Source organism: Microcebus murinus, chromosome 6 (assembly GCF_040939455.1).
Source record: "Microcebus murinus isolate Inina chromosome 6, M.murinus_Inina_mat1.0, whole genome shotgun sequence".
Classification (NCBI taxonomy): Eukaryota; Metazoa; Chordata; class Mammalia; order Primates; family Cheirogaleidae; genus Microcebus; species Microcebus murinus.
In genome coordinates this window covers 26948759-26964869 of record NC_134109.1, presented here as the reverse complement: position 1 = coordinate 26964869, position 16111 = coordinate 26948759, and the positions used below count along the sequence as shown (strand labels likewise).

Sequence of the window (16111 nt, the reverse complement as noted above, 5' to 3'; positions counted from 1 at the left end):
AAAAATTGACCACCCCCAAATATAATGCTTTATAATTTTCTTTTAAATAGATGTGCTGATTTTATAAACCCTAGTCCTATAATTTTTTGTTTATTTATCTTGAAATAACTGTAGATTCACAGAAGGTGGCAAAGAAATGTACACCCTTCTCTCTCATGCACCCCCAGCCTCCTCCCATGGTAACATCGTATATAACTATGGTACGATAGCAAAACCAAGAAGTTGACATTGGTACAATCCATAGAGTTTATTCAGATTTCACCTGTTATACATGCACTCTGTGTGTGTGCATGTGTGCATGTGCAGTTTTATAATGGGCAGCCTTGCATAACCACCACCACAATCGAGAAACTCAACCTTAGGGTCACAAGACTCCCTGTGTTACTCATTTATAGCCACATCCCCCACCCATCTCTAATGCCTGGAAACCACTAATCCATTCTTTATCTCTATAATTATGATATTTCATGAATGTTACATAAGTGGAATTGTGCAGTATGTATACTTTTGAGGTTTTTTTCCCTCAGCATGATTTCCTTGAGGTTCATCTAAATTGTTGTATATTTCAATAGTTGGCTCCTTTTTATTGTTGAACAGTATTCCATGGTATGGATGTACCACAGTTTATTTAAACATTCACCACTTGGAAGACATTTGGGGAGCTTCCAGTTTGGGGCTATTAGTAATAAAGCTACTATGAATATTCATATACAAGTTCCTATGTGGATAATTCTTCATTCCTTTGGAATAAATGACCAAAAGTGCAATTGCTGGATCATATTATAAGGCCACTTTTAGTTTTGAAAGGAACAGCCAAACTATTTTCAAGAGTGATTGTCTGCAACCTGTCTTGTAAATTTAACAATATGTTATCATTTGGGCTCTGAGGAACACAAGTAGTCCCAGCGATGGACGCTGAAGCAGGGGGGATAGCTTGAGCCCAGAAGTTCGAGGCCAGCCTGGGCAACGTGAGACCTTGTCTCAAAAACAAAAACAAAACAAAACAATACGTTGTCAACACTTCTCTTTATCATTAAGACTTTTCCATGTCAGAATTCTAAAACATGGGCCAGGCATGGTGGCTCACAACAGTAATCCTAGCACTCTAGGAGGCCGAGGTGGGCAGATCATTTGAGCTCAGGAAATTGAGACCAGCCTGAGCAAGAGCGAGATCCTGTCTCTACTAAAAATAGAAAAAATTAGCCAGGCATGGTGGCGCATGCCTGTAGTCCCAGCTACTCGGGAGGCTGAGGCAGAAGGATTGCTTGAGCCCACGAGTTGGAGGTTGCTGTGAGCTATGCTGATGCCACGGCACTCTAGCCCCAGCAACAGAGTAAGACTCTGTCTCAAAAAAAAAAAAAAAAAAATCTAAAACATGATATTTCATTGTATGGTTATACTATATAATGTACTAAACCAGTCTCCTAATTCTAATTTTTTAATATTTATGTGTGTTTCTTATTTTGTTATAAAAAATAATATGAAAGATATTGTAGATAACTCTATGTGCCTGTTTCTGATTATTTCCTTAGAATAAACTTCTAAATAGGGACATGCTAGCTCAAAGGGTATTATGAATGGACATTTTAAAGTCTACTGCTACCTTTTCCCAAACTGCTACTGAAAAGTGCTTCCATTTACACTCTCACAGCAATATAAGAGAATTGGGGCAAAGTTCTAAAAATGTTTCTAAAAATACTAATATTGCAACACAAATGGCATTCAAATGGTTGGTATCCTAAATACAGTATATAAATAGATATTACAAATCAACTAGAAAAAGATAAATACCCCATGTCAAGTTGCTTTGGGCTGCAAGTGATAGAAAATTCCATTCAAAATTATATACATAATAGAGAAATGTATCACTTAGCATAATAAAAAATCTAAAGCTAAGGTAATTTCTGGATTTGTTGATTTCATACAATGACTTTAATAAAAGATACCACAGTACATAGACTAACAGTGCAGGCTTTGAAGCCAGACTGTTGGGTTTACATGCCAGCTCTACTAGGTGTGTAACATTGAGTAAGTTACTTACTCTATCTATGCCTCAGGTTTCCCTTTTGAAAATGATTATATTAATAGCACCTATCTCTGGGTACCAAAGTTATTGAAAGAAAAAAAATAGCACCTATCTCAAGATCATTGTAAGAATGAAGACAGTTAATATATGTAAAATCCTCATTAAGTGTTGACATTATCAAGAACCTAGGTTTTTTCTGTTTTTCTGTTCTGCCATCCTCAGCATGTTAACTTTATTCCCAGTCTTGAGACCTCATGGTCACATGATAGCTTCAGTATCCCCAGGCATCATATCCAAAAAGATTGGAGATAGAAGAAACTATGTAATCTTCTGTTTTCTTCTTAAGAATAGGGAAAACTTTCCAGGAAGTCTCAAACAGATCTCTTTCCTATCATGCTGACTAAAAACAGGTTACCCTACACCAATCTGTAAAAAAAGGAGAATGGAACTACCATGATTGGCTTAAACTAATCAGGATTTGTCCATGAGCTAGGGCTACTTTCTCTGTGGGTAGAATCCAAACAAAATCAGTTCTGTTAACAAGAAGGAAGAAATGGACATTGGGTGGAAAACCAGAATGTTTGCCACACATCATATTAGAAAAAGGAACAAACCATATGACCAACAATTTACAAGAGAAGAAATGCAAATGATCCATAAACAGATGAAAAGATGTACATCTTGACTAATGAGCAAAGAATGCAAATTAAAAGTTGTATCTTCTCAATGAAGTTGGCAATAATGAAAAAGAATGATGATCATCTACAATAGCTACAAACATATAAGGTGGTTAGTAATAAACCTTAACACAAAGATATGCAAGACCCATGTGGAGAAAATCATAAGATTTTACTGAAAGACACTAAAGACCTAAATAAATGGAGATAGATACCATGTTCATGGGTAGAAACACTCAGTATCTTAAAGACATCAATTATTCTCAAATTGACACATATATTTAAAACAATTCAATTCAAAATCTCAATAGAGGCTGGGCATGGTGACTAATGTTTATGAACTTTGTTTCTAAAATATGCATGGAAGTGCAAAGGCTCAAAACTAGTTAAGACATTCTTAAAGAAAAGAATTAGGCAAGGAAGTTTTCCTTACCAGATAGCAAAACTTTTTAATAAGGCAATTGTTATTAACATACCATCATATTGACCCAGAAGTAGACAAATTTAGGAGTGAAATAAAATAGCCCTGAAACAGATTCACACATTATAGAAACTTGACATACGGCTGTGATGACATTAAAAATCACTGGAGGCTAGGTGTGGTGGCTTGCACCTGTAATCTTAGCACTTTGGGAGGCTGAGGTGGGAGGATTGCTTGAGGCCAGGAATTTGAGACCAGCCTGAGCAACATAGCAAGACACCGTCTCTACAAAAATTAGAAAAAATTAGCTGGGCATGGTGGTGCACACCTGTGGTCCCAGCTACTAGGGAGGCTGAGGCAGGAGGATCACTTGAGCCCAGGAGTTTGAGGTTGCTGTGAGCTATGATAATGCCACTGTACTTTAACCCAGGCAACAGAGCAAGACACTGTCTTACAAAAAACAAAACAAAACAAATGAACAAGAAAACAAAAACAAAACCCTAAAAATCACTGGAGAAAGAAGAATGGGAAAAAAATATAAAATTGGATTCTCATCTTTCACCCTACATAAGAATTAATTCCAAACTTATAAGTAAAGATAAGATCTTAAGATATTTAGAAGAAAACATAGATTATATTTATAAATTTGGAAGGATTTCTCAAATCAAAAGGCATTAACTATAAAAGACAAGGTTGATATATTTGAACACATTAAAATCAAGAACTCTGTTCAAAGACATCTCAAAGTGAGTAACAAGACAAGCCATTAACGGGAAGAAGACATTGATAAGATAAAAAACTGAAAAAAGATTAGTATCTAGAAAACATATAGAACTCCTACACATTTATTTTTTAAAAGGTTTCTTGGCTGGGTGCAGTGGCTCACGCCTGTAATCCTAGCACTCTGGGAGGCCAAGGCGGGAGAATCGCTTGAGGTCAAGAGTTCGAGACCAGCTTAAACAAGAGCAAGACCCTATCTCTACCAAAAATAGAAAGAAATTATCTGGACAACTAAAAATATATAGAAAAAATTAGCCGGGCATGGTGGCACATGCCTGTAGTCCCAGTTACTCACGTGGCTTAGGCAGGAGGATCATTTGAGCTCAGGAGTTTGAGGTTGCTGTGAGCTAAGCTGATGCCATGGCACTCTAGACTGGGCAACAGAGTGAGACTTTGTCTCAAAAAAAAAAAAAAAATACCCACAAAAAAAAGATTTCTTTAAAAAGCCAAAAGAAAGGAGGCAAAGGCACAGACATTTTCCCAAAACCACATTGTCAGTAAACATGTGAAAAAAAAAAAAAATGAATGACCTCATTAGTAATCAGGAAAATGCAAATTAAAATCACAATGAAATATCCTTTTAAACCTACCTGATTCCTAAAAAAGATGATATTTGTTAATACCATCTGTTGGTAAGGATATAGATTAGCTGGAACTCTTTAAATACTGCTGAAGGGAGCATATAATAATTTAACCACTTTGGAAGTCTAGACCTATTTGTAAAGTTGTACATTCATATAGCTTATGATCCAGCTGTTCCACTTACAGATAAGCCAAAGTATACACAAGAATGTTTATAGTTTGTATTCACCCCCCTCCAAAAAAGACTAGAAACAACTCAAATGTCTGTGGAAGAAAAATGTATACATAAATTGTGCTAACATCACATGATGAAATACTATGCACCAGTGCATAAAAGAGAACTACATTTACATATAACAACATGTATAAATTTTAGGAATGCTCTCTGTTGAGTAAAAAAGGCAGGTTGTAGAAAGTTACATTATAATATCATTTTAAAAAGCTCAAAAACAAGCAAAACTAAGCAACATTGTTGTTTAGGGGATGTAATATACACTAAATTATTTTTTATGAAGCAAAGGAATATTAATCAAAATTTAGTTTACTAGTTATCCTTGGGTATGGGAGTAGTCAGGGAAATAGAGTAGAGGAAGAGCACACACATTGATGTGATGATATTGGTAGCATTTTAGGTTTTTTAAAATATATATACACAATATATTTTAAAAATTGTAAAATACACATAAAATTTACTATCTTAACCCTTTTTTAAGTAGACAGTTCAGTGGCATAAAGCACGTTCACATTGTCGTCCAATGTAAATGCACAACCATCTATCTCTAGAACTCTTATCTTGCAAAACTAAAACTCTGTAACCATTAAACAATAACTGTCCTCCTTCCCCAAGCCCCTGGCAACTACCATTCTACTTTCTATTTTATTTATTTATTTATTTATTTTGAGACAGCGTCTCACTTTGTTGCTCAGACTAGGGTGAGTGCCATGGGATCAGCCTAGCTCACAGCAACCTCAATCTCCTGGGCTCAAACAATCCTCCTGCCTCAGCCTCCTGAGTAGCTGGGACTACAGGCATGCGACACCATGCCTGGCTAATTTTTTGTATATATATTTTTAGTTGGTCAATTAGTTTCTTTCTATTTTTAGTAGAGATGGGTTTTACTCAGGCTGGTTTCAAACTCCTGACCTTGAGCGATTCACCCGCCTCGGCCTCCCAGAGTGCTAGGATTACAGGCGTGAGCCACTGTGCCCCGCCCATTCTACTTTCTAGATCTATGAATTTGAATATTTTAGTTTAAGTTGAGGGAATGGTTAATGAGTGTTCATTTTGTTTCATATTTCATAACTTGCATATGTGTATGTATATATATACACACATATAAATTCTTTTGTATGTATATAATAGTGCATACTTTATTTTTTAAAAGCTCGATATATGGAAAAATAAAGAATGACAAATCCAAAATTGGCCATAACATGGCAAGTTCTAGTAAGCATTTAAATTGATACAATTTTAAAAACATTTTAAAATTAACACACAGCAAACTTGACAAATATTTTATGACTTTTTAAAGCAATTGTGTTTTCAACTTGTTTCTGATTGTTCATTGCTAGTATACAGAAATATGATTAATTTTTGTATCCTTGCTAAACTCATCTAGCTAAACCTCATAGTTCTAGGAGGTTTTGTTGTTATTGACTCTTTGGAATTGTCTATGTAGACAATCATGTCTTTTGTGAATAGGAACAGTTTTCTTTCTTTCTTTCCATTCTGTATGCTTTTTATTTCTTTTCCTTATTGCAAGGGCTAGGGCTTTATGTCAAATAGGAGTGATAAGAGTAGACATTCTTGCTTTGTTCCTGATCTTAGGGAGAAAGCAATCTTTCATTATGAAGTATACTTGCAGGTGTAGGATTTCGTAGGTGCATTTTATCAAGTTAAAGAAGTTCCCTTCTATTCTTAATTTTCTGAGAGTTTTTATCATGGATGGATGCTGAATTTTGACAAATGCTTCTAACTACATTGATTGATATGATTATGTGGTTTTACTTAGATCATTAATATGGTGTATTAGATTGATTGGTTTTTAAATTGGAACCAGGTTTGCATTCCAGGTTTAAATTTTTTTTTATGTATTGCTGGATTTAATTTGCTAATATTATAATTGTTAGTGGATTTTTGCTTCTACGTTCATGGCAGATATTGGTCTGTAACTGTCTTTTCTTGTACTTGGTCTGATTTTGATACTGATATAATTCTTTTTGGAGGCAATTTGTCAACTGTAACAAGTCTTTAAAATATGCTGACCGGGCGCGGTGGCTCACGCCTGTAATCCTAGCTCTTTGGGAGGCCGAGGCGGGTGGATTGCTCAAGGTCAAGAGTTCGAAACCAGCCTGAGCAAGAGTGAGACCCTGTCTCTACTATAAATACAAAGAAATTAATTGGCCAACTAATACATATAGAAAAAATTAGCCGGGCATGGTGGCGCATGCCTGTCTTCCCAGCTACTCGGGAGGCTGAGGCAGGAGGATCGCTGGAGCCCAGGAATCTGAGGTTGCTGTGAGCTATAGGCTGATGCCACGGCACTCACTCTAGCCTGGGCAACAAAGCAAGACTTTGTCTCAAAATATATATATATATATATGCTTAAGGATTCCACTTTGAAGAATTTATCTTAAGGAAACACATTTCTATTTTTCAATTATCTATTTATTTATTTTTGAGAAAGAGTCTCACTCTGTTGCCCAGGCTAGAGTGCCATGGCATCAGCCTAGCTCACAGCAACCTCAAACTCCTGGGCTCAAGCAATCCTTCTGCCTCAGCCTCCTGAGTAGCTGGGACTACAGACATGCATGTGCCACCATGCCCGGCTAATTTTTTCTGTATACTTTTAGTTGTCCAATTAATTTCTTTCTATTTTTAGTAGCGATGGGGGGTCTCCCTCTTGCTCAGGCTGGTTTTGAACTCCTGACCTTGAGTGATCCTCCTGCCTCTCAGAGTGCTAGGATTACAGGCGTGAGCCACCGCCACCGCGCCTGGTCAGGACACAGATTTCTATTACACAGACTTTAGGTTCAGATAGACCTGGATTTAAGTATGAATTTATCCCCTTACTAACTGCTTAAATCCTGGTAGTCTGTTTTCCAATCTGTAAAATGGGGATAAGAGAACCTGTTTCAGAGATGTATTGGATGAGACAATTTACAGCGTCCAACACCTAGTGAGCTTTAAGTAAATGGTAGCTCTTGGTTTATGTTATACTCTCCAGCCTCTGTAGGACAAATCTGTGCAAATCGGAGGACATCATCGTTGCTCCTGTATTAGCTTCACTTTGAATCTCCTTATTGGTGGGTAGTCTCCTCATCCCTAATTCCTCTGTCTTTTATTCCATTTTATTTTATGCTAGGCCTTGGGAATACAAGGCAAAAAATGATACAGTCCCTGTCCTCAGGAAGTTGAACCTATTTAGAGAGACAGGCTCAAACAGCTCCATGGAATGCAACAGCACTATAATGCGGCGTCTGCCCACGGGCCCCAGACGCGCACTCAGAGCGTCAGTGTCAGGAGACCAGGCGGTCACCAAACTGCTGGGCCAGGAAGGCAGGCCCCAGCTTCTCCAGTTAACCTCAGGTTGTGAAGGGGAGGCGTAGAGACTTGGTGTTCCCATAGCAACGAGACTAGCCACGCTCCTCAGGCCTGTCGGGTCACGTCTGTTCAGGAAAGGCCACTTCCGGTCCTCCAGCCCGGGAGGCGTGCAGTAGCTCGGCTGTAACTGAACAACCCGAGCCCCACGTCTCTGATTGGCTCAGGCAGATAGAGAGGGCGGGAGATAGCGGCGAGGGGCGTGGCTTGCCGCCTCGCAAACTTCAATTCGTTCTCTCAGAGCGGAAGCCGACCTCGCCCGCTCCGGAAGTGCAAATCCTGCTGCCCGGCAAGTGTGGGTTCTGGTGGTGAAGGCAGGCTACCTTCAAGATGCCGGGAGCCGCGGTGAAGAGCTCGGAATTGTCCGAGAGAATCGAGAGCTTCGTGGAAACCCTGAAGCGGGGCGGTGGGCAGCGCAGCTCCGAGGACATGGCTCGGGAGACCCTGGGGCTGCTGCGCCGGATCATCACGGACCACCGGTGGAGCAACGCGGGTGAGGCAGACCTAGTTCCACCCGCGTCCGCGGCCCCTTGTCGTTCCCAATCCCAAGGCTGAACGTCGTCCAGGCTCACCCTCTGTCTTTTGGACTGCAGGGGAGCTAATGGAGCTGATCCGCAAAGAGGGCAGGAGGATGACGGCCGCGCAGCCTTCCGAGACCACCGTGGGCAACATGGTACGGAGAGTGCTCAAGATCATCCGGGAGGAGTATGGCAGGTCAGGCTCATGTCCTGGGCTCCACGTTGGACCCAGTGGCGCATTTTGCACGAGCCCTTCTCCCTGCTTGAGACTTTATTGGAGCTGAGCAGCTCCTGTTACCTACCTGACGACTCCTTCCCACCTCCCTCTTTGGATCTTTTTGCCTTCATAGACTCCACGGACGCAGTGACGAGAGCGATCAGCAGGAGTCCCTGCACAAGCTCTTGACATCCGGAGGCCTGAGCGAGGATTTCAGCTTCCATTATGCCCAACTCCAGTCCAACATAATTGAGGCGATTAATGAGCTGCTAGTGGAGCTGGGTAAGAGGCCTGATCACTGGTCGCAGGCAAATAAGGGAACAGAAGCTCCTGGAAGCTGTTTATCAGCAGAGAAGGGAGATTACCAGCCTACTGGTTCTCAGAGGTTTGTCCTCCTTCGTGATTAGGAGATTCTGGAACAGGTGGCAGGACCAAAGTAATACCCTATCTACTTTTCCTTACAGACCAACCTTTATAGACTGCAGATCCACTGTGGCAGAGACTGTATTAAGATAGAGTTTTATTTTCATTTTGAAGAAAACAAAGTCCCTAAAACCACAGTTGACAGACCCTCCACTGAACTTCCTCTTGAATGTTTACACACACCGTATATACCACCTCCATCCCCCTTGTCTTTGTGACCCAAGAGAACTGCAGGCACTCATTACAGTCAGAGGGTGAAGAAGCTGTTTTCACTCATGCCTGTAATCCTAGCACTCTGGGAGGCTGAGGCGGGCGGATTGCTCGAGGTCAGGAGTTCAAAACCAGCCTGAGCAAGAGCAAGACCCCGTCTCTACTATAAATAGAAAGAAATTAATTGGCCAACTAATATATATAGAAAAAATTAGCTGGGCATGGTGGCGCATGCCTGTAGTCCCAGCTACTCGGGAGGCTGAGGCAGAAGGATTGCTTGAGCCCAGGAGTTTGAGGTTGCTGTGAGCTAGGCTGATGCCACGGCACTCACTCTAGCCTGGTCAACAAGCGAGACTCTGTCTCACAAAAAAAAAAAAAAAAAAAAGAAGCTGTTTTCAAATTCCTCCCCCGTTTTTTTTCTCTGGCCTCCCTCTCTCAGGTGGAGATGTTGTGGTCACCTTTTGGAGGAAGAGTTCTTTTGGGGGAAGCTCTGTTTACCCCACTCAGCACTTTAGGATTTCTCAGATTGCCATTTCTTGCTTGAATTCATTGTTTTCAAAATCAGTTGTAAGGAGCTGTGTAGTGGCAGGGAGGTGGTTGATAAGTAGCAGTGCTTCTGGGAAAGAAGGCAGACCGAGAACGTGGAAAGTAGAAGATCCCAAAGGAGTGAGGCTTTTAAAAAATTGTGACATTTCATTTAAACAAATTAACCCTGGGTTAATAATAAACCCTGGCAGATCCCCGGGTCTGCCAGGTAGCCAATGTATGTGAAGGGCAGACATCTCATCATGTCTGTTTGTGATGTAGCATGGCAATTTCATATTTTCCTTGCAAAACTGTTCTTGTAGAAGGGACAACCGAGAACATCGCAGCCCAGGCTCTGGAGCACATTCACTCCAACGAGGTGATCATGACCATTGGCTTCTCCAGAACAGTAGAGGCCTTCCTCAAAGAGGCTGCCCGAAAGAGGAAATTCCATGTCATTGTGGCAGAGTGTGCTCCTTTCTGCCAGGTAGGGGGACTGCTGGAATTGCTAAGAAAAATGAAGAGGGAATAAATAAGGGATAGGTAAAGTCCATGCCAACTTTGAATTGATAAGCAAGACATTGAGAAGATAAAGTAAAACATTAAGGGAATTTCAAGTTGTTTATCCTGTGAACATTCTTAAATAGTGTTTAAGAAAGTTGGGTGAACTGCTGAGTCCAAAAAAAATAAATATTTGTTCTTTGAGAAATCAAAATAGGGTAAATTTCCTTGAAGATGACTGATGCTTGATGTGATCTCACTTAATCCTTAAGGTCTCAAAAAGGAAATAATACGTCCCATAAAAGAAATACGGAAGGATGCTGGATATTGTAAAATACAGAGCAAGGAGTTATCTTGTCAGTGATGCTTGATTACACAAGCAAGTTATATTTCCAGTTTTGTGGCTGCTCTAGGGCTACTGTGGAATATTATACATTTATTAGCTTTCCTTGGGCTTCCCTGAAGCTTACCAGAGCTACCATAGGCAGAAAAATTAGTCATCTATTGGAAATTGTATATTGGATATGCCCATATCACAGAATTTCCCAGATCCAGTTACATTTGGGAACTCTTTTCTCTGTCTCTCACTCTTGCTCCTAGCATCAGCCTTTCTCTCCTATTGCAGGGTCATGAAATGGCCGTCAATTTGTCCAAAGCAGGTATTGAGACAACTGTCATGACTGATGCTGCCATCTTTGCCGTTATGTCAAGAGTCAACAAGGTGGGTATATTTGGAGATATGTTGAATTCATGAAGGTTATACTTCTAAAATATTGTATTTTGAGCCGGGCGCGGTGGCTCACGCCTGTAATCCTAGCACTCTGGGAAGCTGAGGCGGGTGGATCACTCAAGGTCAGGAGTTTGAAACCAGCCTAAGCAAGAGCAAGACTCCATCGCTACTAAAAAATAGAAAGAAATTAATTGGCCAACTAAAAATATATAGAAGAAATTAGCCGGGCATGGTGGCACATGCCTGTAATCCCAGCTACTCAGGAGGCTGAGGCAGAAGGATCGCTTGAGACCAGGAGATTGAGGTTGCTGTGAGCTAGGCTGATGCCACGGCACTCACTCTAGCTTGAGCAACAAAGTGAGACTCTGTCTCAATAAATAAATAAATGAAATATTGTATTTTATCTCTTCCTTTAATAACTTTGGTGAGAGAAGAGTTTCTAGCACCTTTTGAAAGTACTTGTTTAGGCCTTTTCAATCTATTAATTGAATTTCTTTTCCCTTTATCTGCGTCACGGTTCCTCACTTGGAGTAGCCTCTAAATTTGATGAAAGCATTGAAAAGAATAAAGTAGAACTAAGACAAGAGTCTCAGCTGCTAGGGGTTAGCTTTGGAGCTCCTGCCTTATGCTCCAAGAGCTTGGTGGATGGTGAGGGAAAAAGGCTCCTGGCTTCTCAGAAGGTGTAGCATGTCGATTTCCAGAAAATATGGGGCTAAGAACAGTAGGTTTTGCAGTTTCTTATTCCATTTTACATTCATTCTTTTCTGGAGAACCCACTTTTAAGCTAGAACTTGGACTGAGCCTAGGATCCCTTTCACTCTACTGCTCTGTGACACCTCACAATGCCAGGACTGAGGCCTGAGCATTCAGCCTCTTGTGGCCATTGACCCCTTTAAGGCTCTACCCCCAAGGTGGCTCACATTTTTCTTCCTGTTCCAAAGGTGATCATTGGCACAAAGACCATCCTGGCTAATGGTGCCCTAAGAGCTGTGACAGGAACTCACACACTGGCACTGGCAGCGAAACACCATTCCACCCCACTCATCGTCTGTGCACCTATGTTCAAGCTTTCCCCACAGGTATGTCTGTCTGTCTCTAGCTGGTAGCCAACAGAGAGAAGGAAGCCAAAGTGTGGGCCTGAACTCTGGGCCTTCAACCTACTCACTCTGGGGCATTTGCTCAGTGGATTAGACTCAGTGAAGGCTGGAAGGAGCCAGAGAAATCTTGGCCCAGGAAAAACAATTGATAGTTATAACCTGCCAGCTTTAGGAAGTCAGAATTATGTCAGGACAATACTTAGTTGGGAAAGGCCCTTTGCTTACAATTGCTACCACTCCCCGTCACCTTGACTAGTTTTGAAAATGCCAAGCAGGTTGAAACTAGGATCATAGAATCAGTTTTATTTGTCATTGTTCCAAGGGCCTGTCCTCTGTAGGCTAAATATACAAGCAGTTACTAAGTGAATAGCCATTTCATCAGTGATAGAAGCTTTGAAAACATCAACCTATTTATGTCTTTTTTTTTAATTAAAGTGAAATTCACATGACAACCACGTTAAGATGTACAATTCAGTGGTATTTAGTCCATTAACCACATTGTGCAACCACCACTCTCTAGTTTCAAAACTTTCTCGTCATCCCAGGAAAACACCCTGTACCCATTGGGTAATCACTCCTTATTCCCACTTCTCCCCATCTCCTGGTAACCACTAATTTTCCTGTCTCTGTGGATTTGCCTGTTTGGGATATTTTGCATAAAAGGAATCATATAATAGGTGACATTTTGTGTCTGACACTTTCACTTAGCATGATGTTTTCAAGGTTCATCCCTGCTGTAACATGGGCCAGAGTGTCCTTTCTCTTTAAGGCTGAATCATAATATTCCATTATATGAGCATACCATGATTTGTCCATTCATCTGTTGATGGGCCTTTGGATTGATCCTATGTTTTGGATTGATTCTGCGTTTTGTGAATAATGCTGCTATAAGCATTTGTGTATAAGTTTTCTGTGTGGACCTCTATTTTCATTTCCTTTGGGTACATATCTAGGGTTGGAATTGCTGGGTCTCTGTTTTTTAAAACGTTTTTTCTTATGATTTTCTAGCATGTTTATTGAAAACACAAACAAAAACTTTTTTCTTTTCTAGTTCCCCAATGAAGAAGATTCATTTCATAAGTTTGTGGCTCCTGAAGAAGTCCTGCCTTTCACAGAAGGTACGGAAGCTGCATGTGCATGTGCATCTGTGTGTGTTGTGTGTGTATCTTGGGGTTTTGTGCATGCATATGTTTTGCTTTTTGTTGTTTTGGTGGTCAATAGGATTGAATGCTGTCAGGGTGTATTTTTTATACTTCTTGTGGAGACTGTTTTCTTTAGCAGGTCAAAGTGCCTTGGGGACCTATCTGGTCCATGTTAATTTGTTCTGAGACTATTACATTTTAGCTGAGTTATTGAGTTTAGTGGAGGGTTGGATCACCCAGCATGGACTAGATTTGGCTTTGTGCATTATTTGAGATACCGGCAGTAACCAAGTGGGAAAACGTACCTGTTTTCAGTTGCTGTAGGGAGTCACTTTGGTGCACTGACTGGCAAAGGAAGCAGGCTCTGAAATGTTCCTACTTAGAAGACTTGCCTATAGCCTGGATCCCCCTCCTGGGTGTTGGGGGTCCTTTTTTCTGGCTTCTAAAGACAGCAGCTCTGCTCGTGAGCCTGCTGCCTCCTCAGCAGTCAAGCTGGCCTTACACCCTCTGAGAGCAGAGCATAATGCTTGGGATCCTAATTCTTCTTGGAAGTTGAATGACTTTCCCTCTTTATTTAAACATTCATTGTTCACGAAATAGTTATTGAGCACCCAGTATGTATCCAGCACTATCCTAGGCACAGGGATAGAACAGTAAACGAAGCAGGTAAGGCCCTGCTCCTACAGAGCTTACATTCTGTGGAAGACAGACAAGAAAATGTCTGATATGGATATGTTTTAGGAAGAAATTGAGTAAGGGTGATGTGATAGAAGGTGGCTAAGGGGACTTAGCCTATGGTTGGGGAAGGACCTCAATGAGATGACATTTCAGCTGAGTCTTGAATGAGTAGAACCCACCATGTGAAGATCAGGGAGAGCTTTCCAGGCACTGGTGCAAGGGCCTGAGATGGGTATGTGCCTAGCCAGTTGGAAAAAAGCCAGATGGCCATGTGGCTGGAAGTGGGAATGGTACAAATTATAATTGCTGTGGTATAGCAGGGAAGAGCTAGATCTTGAAGCCTGAGTCCCAAGTTTGAATTTCATTCTAAGGGCTATGCAAAGACATTGCAGAGTTTTAATTAGGGAGTATCATGATCTGAAGTCATCTCTTCTGGTTTGCATTTTGCCACAGCTTTCCTTCCATGTCTAGCTGTTATTCCTGCATTATTGAGCCTAGAATCTATATGCTACTTAAATATTAGAGTGGGAGACTCAGTTTCATCTTTAGCACATGTATTTGCCTTTCAGGGGACATTCTGGAGAAGGTCAGCGTTCATTGCCCTGTGTTTGACTACGTCCCGCCAGAGCTCATCACCCTGTTTATCTCCAACATTGGTGGGAACGCACCTTCCTACATCTATCGCCTGATGAGTGAGCTCTACCATCCTGATGACCATGTCCTCTGACCACCACTCGTCCTAAGCCGAAGTCGCTTAGGCAGACCCAAGATGGAGAGGAGACTTCAGTGCTGCTGCTGAAACACATCCTCCTTGCAGCGGAGGAGTGAACAGGAGTCAACCTGAAGGAAGCCTTGATACTGTTGCCTGCCTTTTTAGTCATCCCATAACAAGGGCACACATCCAGGACTGTTTCTTGCCTTTCAGGTCTTAACAGAGCAGCAGGGCTTAACCTATTGATTTTGGAGCCTCTTAGTGACTGGGTTGTGTCTGTTTCAGGAACTTAAACTTTATGGTTCAGTGGTGTGTTAAACATAACACTGAATACCTTGCTGGGATACAGACTTGTGCTCAGAAATGGCTACCACACCTCTTCCGAGGCTGTGCCAATAAAAGCTACTTGAAGGTTCCTGAGTTGGTTTATTTATTGTCTTGCTCTGATTGAACTGCCTGAAACAGCAGCAGCAGCAGAGCCCTTTTCATGTTTTCATAGAGGGCTGTAATTAGAGAGAAAAGTCTAAAACATACAAGTACAAGTGAAAGTATTTACAGTTTCCTTTATAATTCACTGGGAATGGCCCCAAACAACTTGTTAGCCTGAGAGTGGTTCCAAAACCTCTGTGAGCATCAGAATCACCTGGGAACTTAAAAAAATATAAAATCTTGGGCTTCATCTCAGACTTACTACATCTGATCTCTGGGGTAGCACCTGGGAATCTGTTTAAAGCTTCCTGGGAAAAGATCCTCTCATGTCCTGTCTATAGGACCATAAATTGGTACAACCTGTTATATTAGAAGATTGGGAACCTCCAACTTCTAGAATTATTTGTACAAGCACACAAAGATTTATACAACAATGTTCAGTGTAGCAGTTGTAATGCCACTGCCTAAGTGTCCAGCAATAGGAGAAAGGTTAAATAAGTATGACATTTACACTCTGGAACATTATGTAGACATGGCAACAGAAGTTTTAAAAGGGTAGCTTGAGGGCAGTGTCTGAATTGAAGATTTTAGCTGGTTCACCCTGCATTTAATATGAATTATTTCCCAATATTTAAAAATCTATACATTTTAAAATACCTAATTTCTTAACTTTTCTTAAAAACTCAGATTTGGCAATTCTGGGCCCACATTCCCAAATGGCTGTAGTTGGGTAACATCTGATTCCATCCGATGGAAAAAGTCCAGTTTTCTGCAGTTCTTACCAGATCCATTTAACATGTTTATATTATCTGTCAAACCCCTGTAGGCATTTGAATTGTGAC

The 16111-nt window shown here is 40.9% G+C and overlaps 2 protein-coding genes across 2 annotated transcripts in view; one reads left to right on the top strand and one right to left on the bottom strand.

Moving 5' to 3' along the window:
• The first annotated feature begins 8417 nt into the window (after window positions 1–8417).
• EIF2B2 (eukaryotic translation initiation factor 2B subunit beta) lies at window positions 8418–15255 on the top strand. Its single transcript, XM_012742137.3, has 8 exons — window positions 8418–8580; window positions 8681–8801; window positions 8956–9104; window positions 10304–10467; window positions 11107–11202; window positions 12153–12290; window positions 13360–13426; window positions 14698–15255. Exons 1-8 carry the CDS (start codon window positions 8418–8420, stop codon window positions 14853–14855), a joined length of 1056 nt encoding a protein of 351 aa, XP_012597591.1. The 3' UTR covers window positions 14856–15255.
• MLH3 (mutL homolog 3) overlaps window positions 10401–16111 on the bottom strand; it is a 41886-nt gene continuing 36175 nt past the window's right edge. Inside the window, exon 14 of the transcript XR_012919699.1 lies at window positions 10401–10488. The gene's annotated coding sequence lies outside the window, so the exon portion shown is untranslated. The remainder of the gene's footprint in view (window positions 10489–16111) is intronic.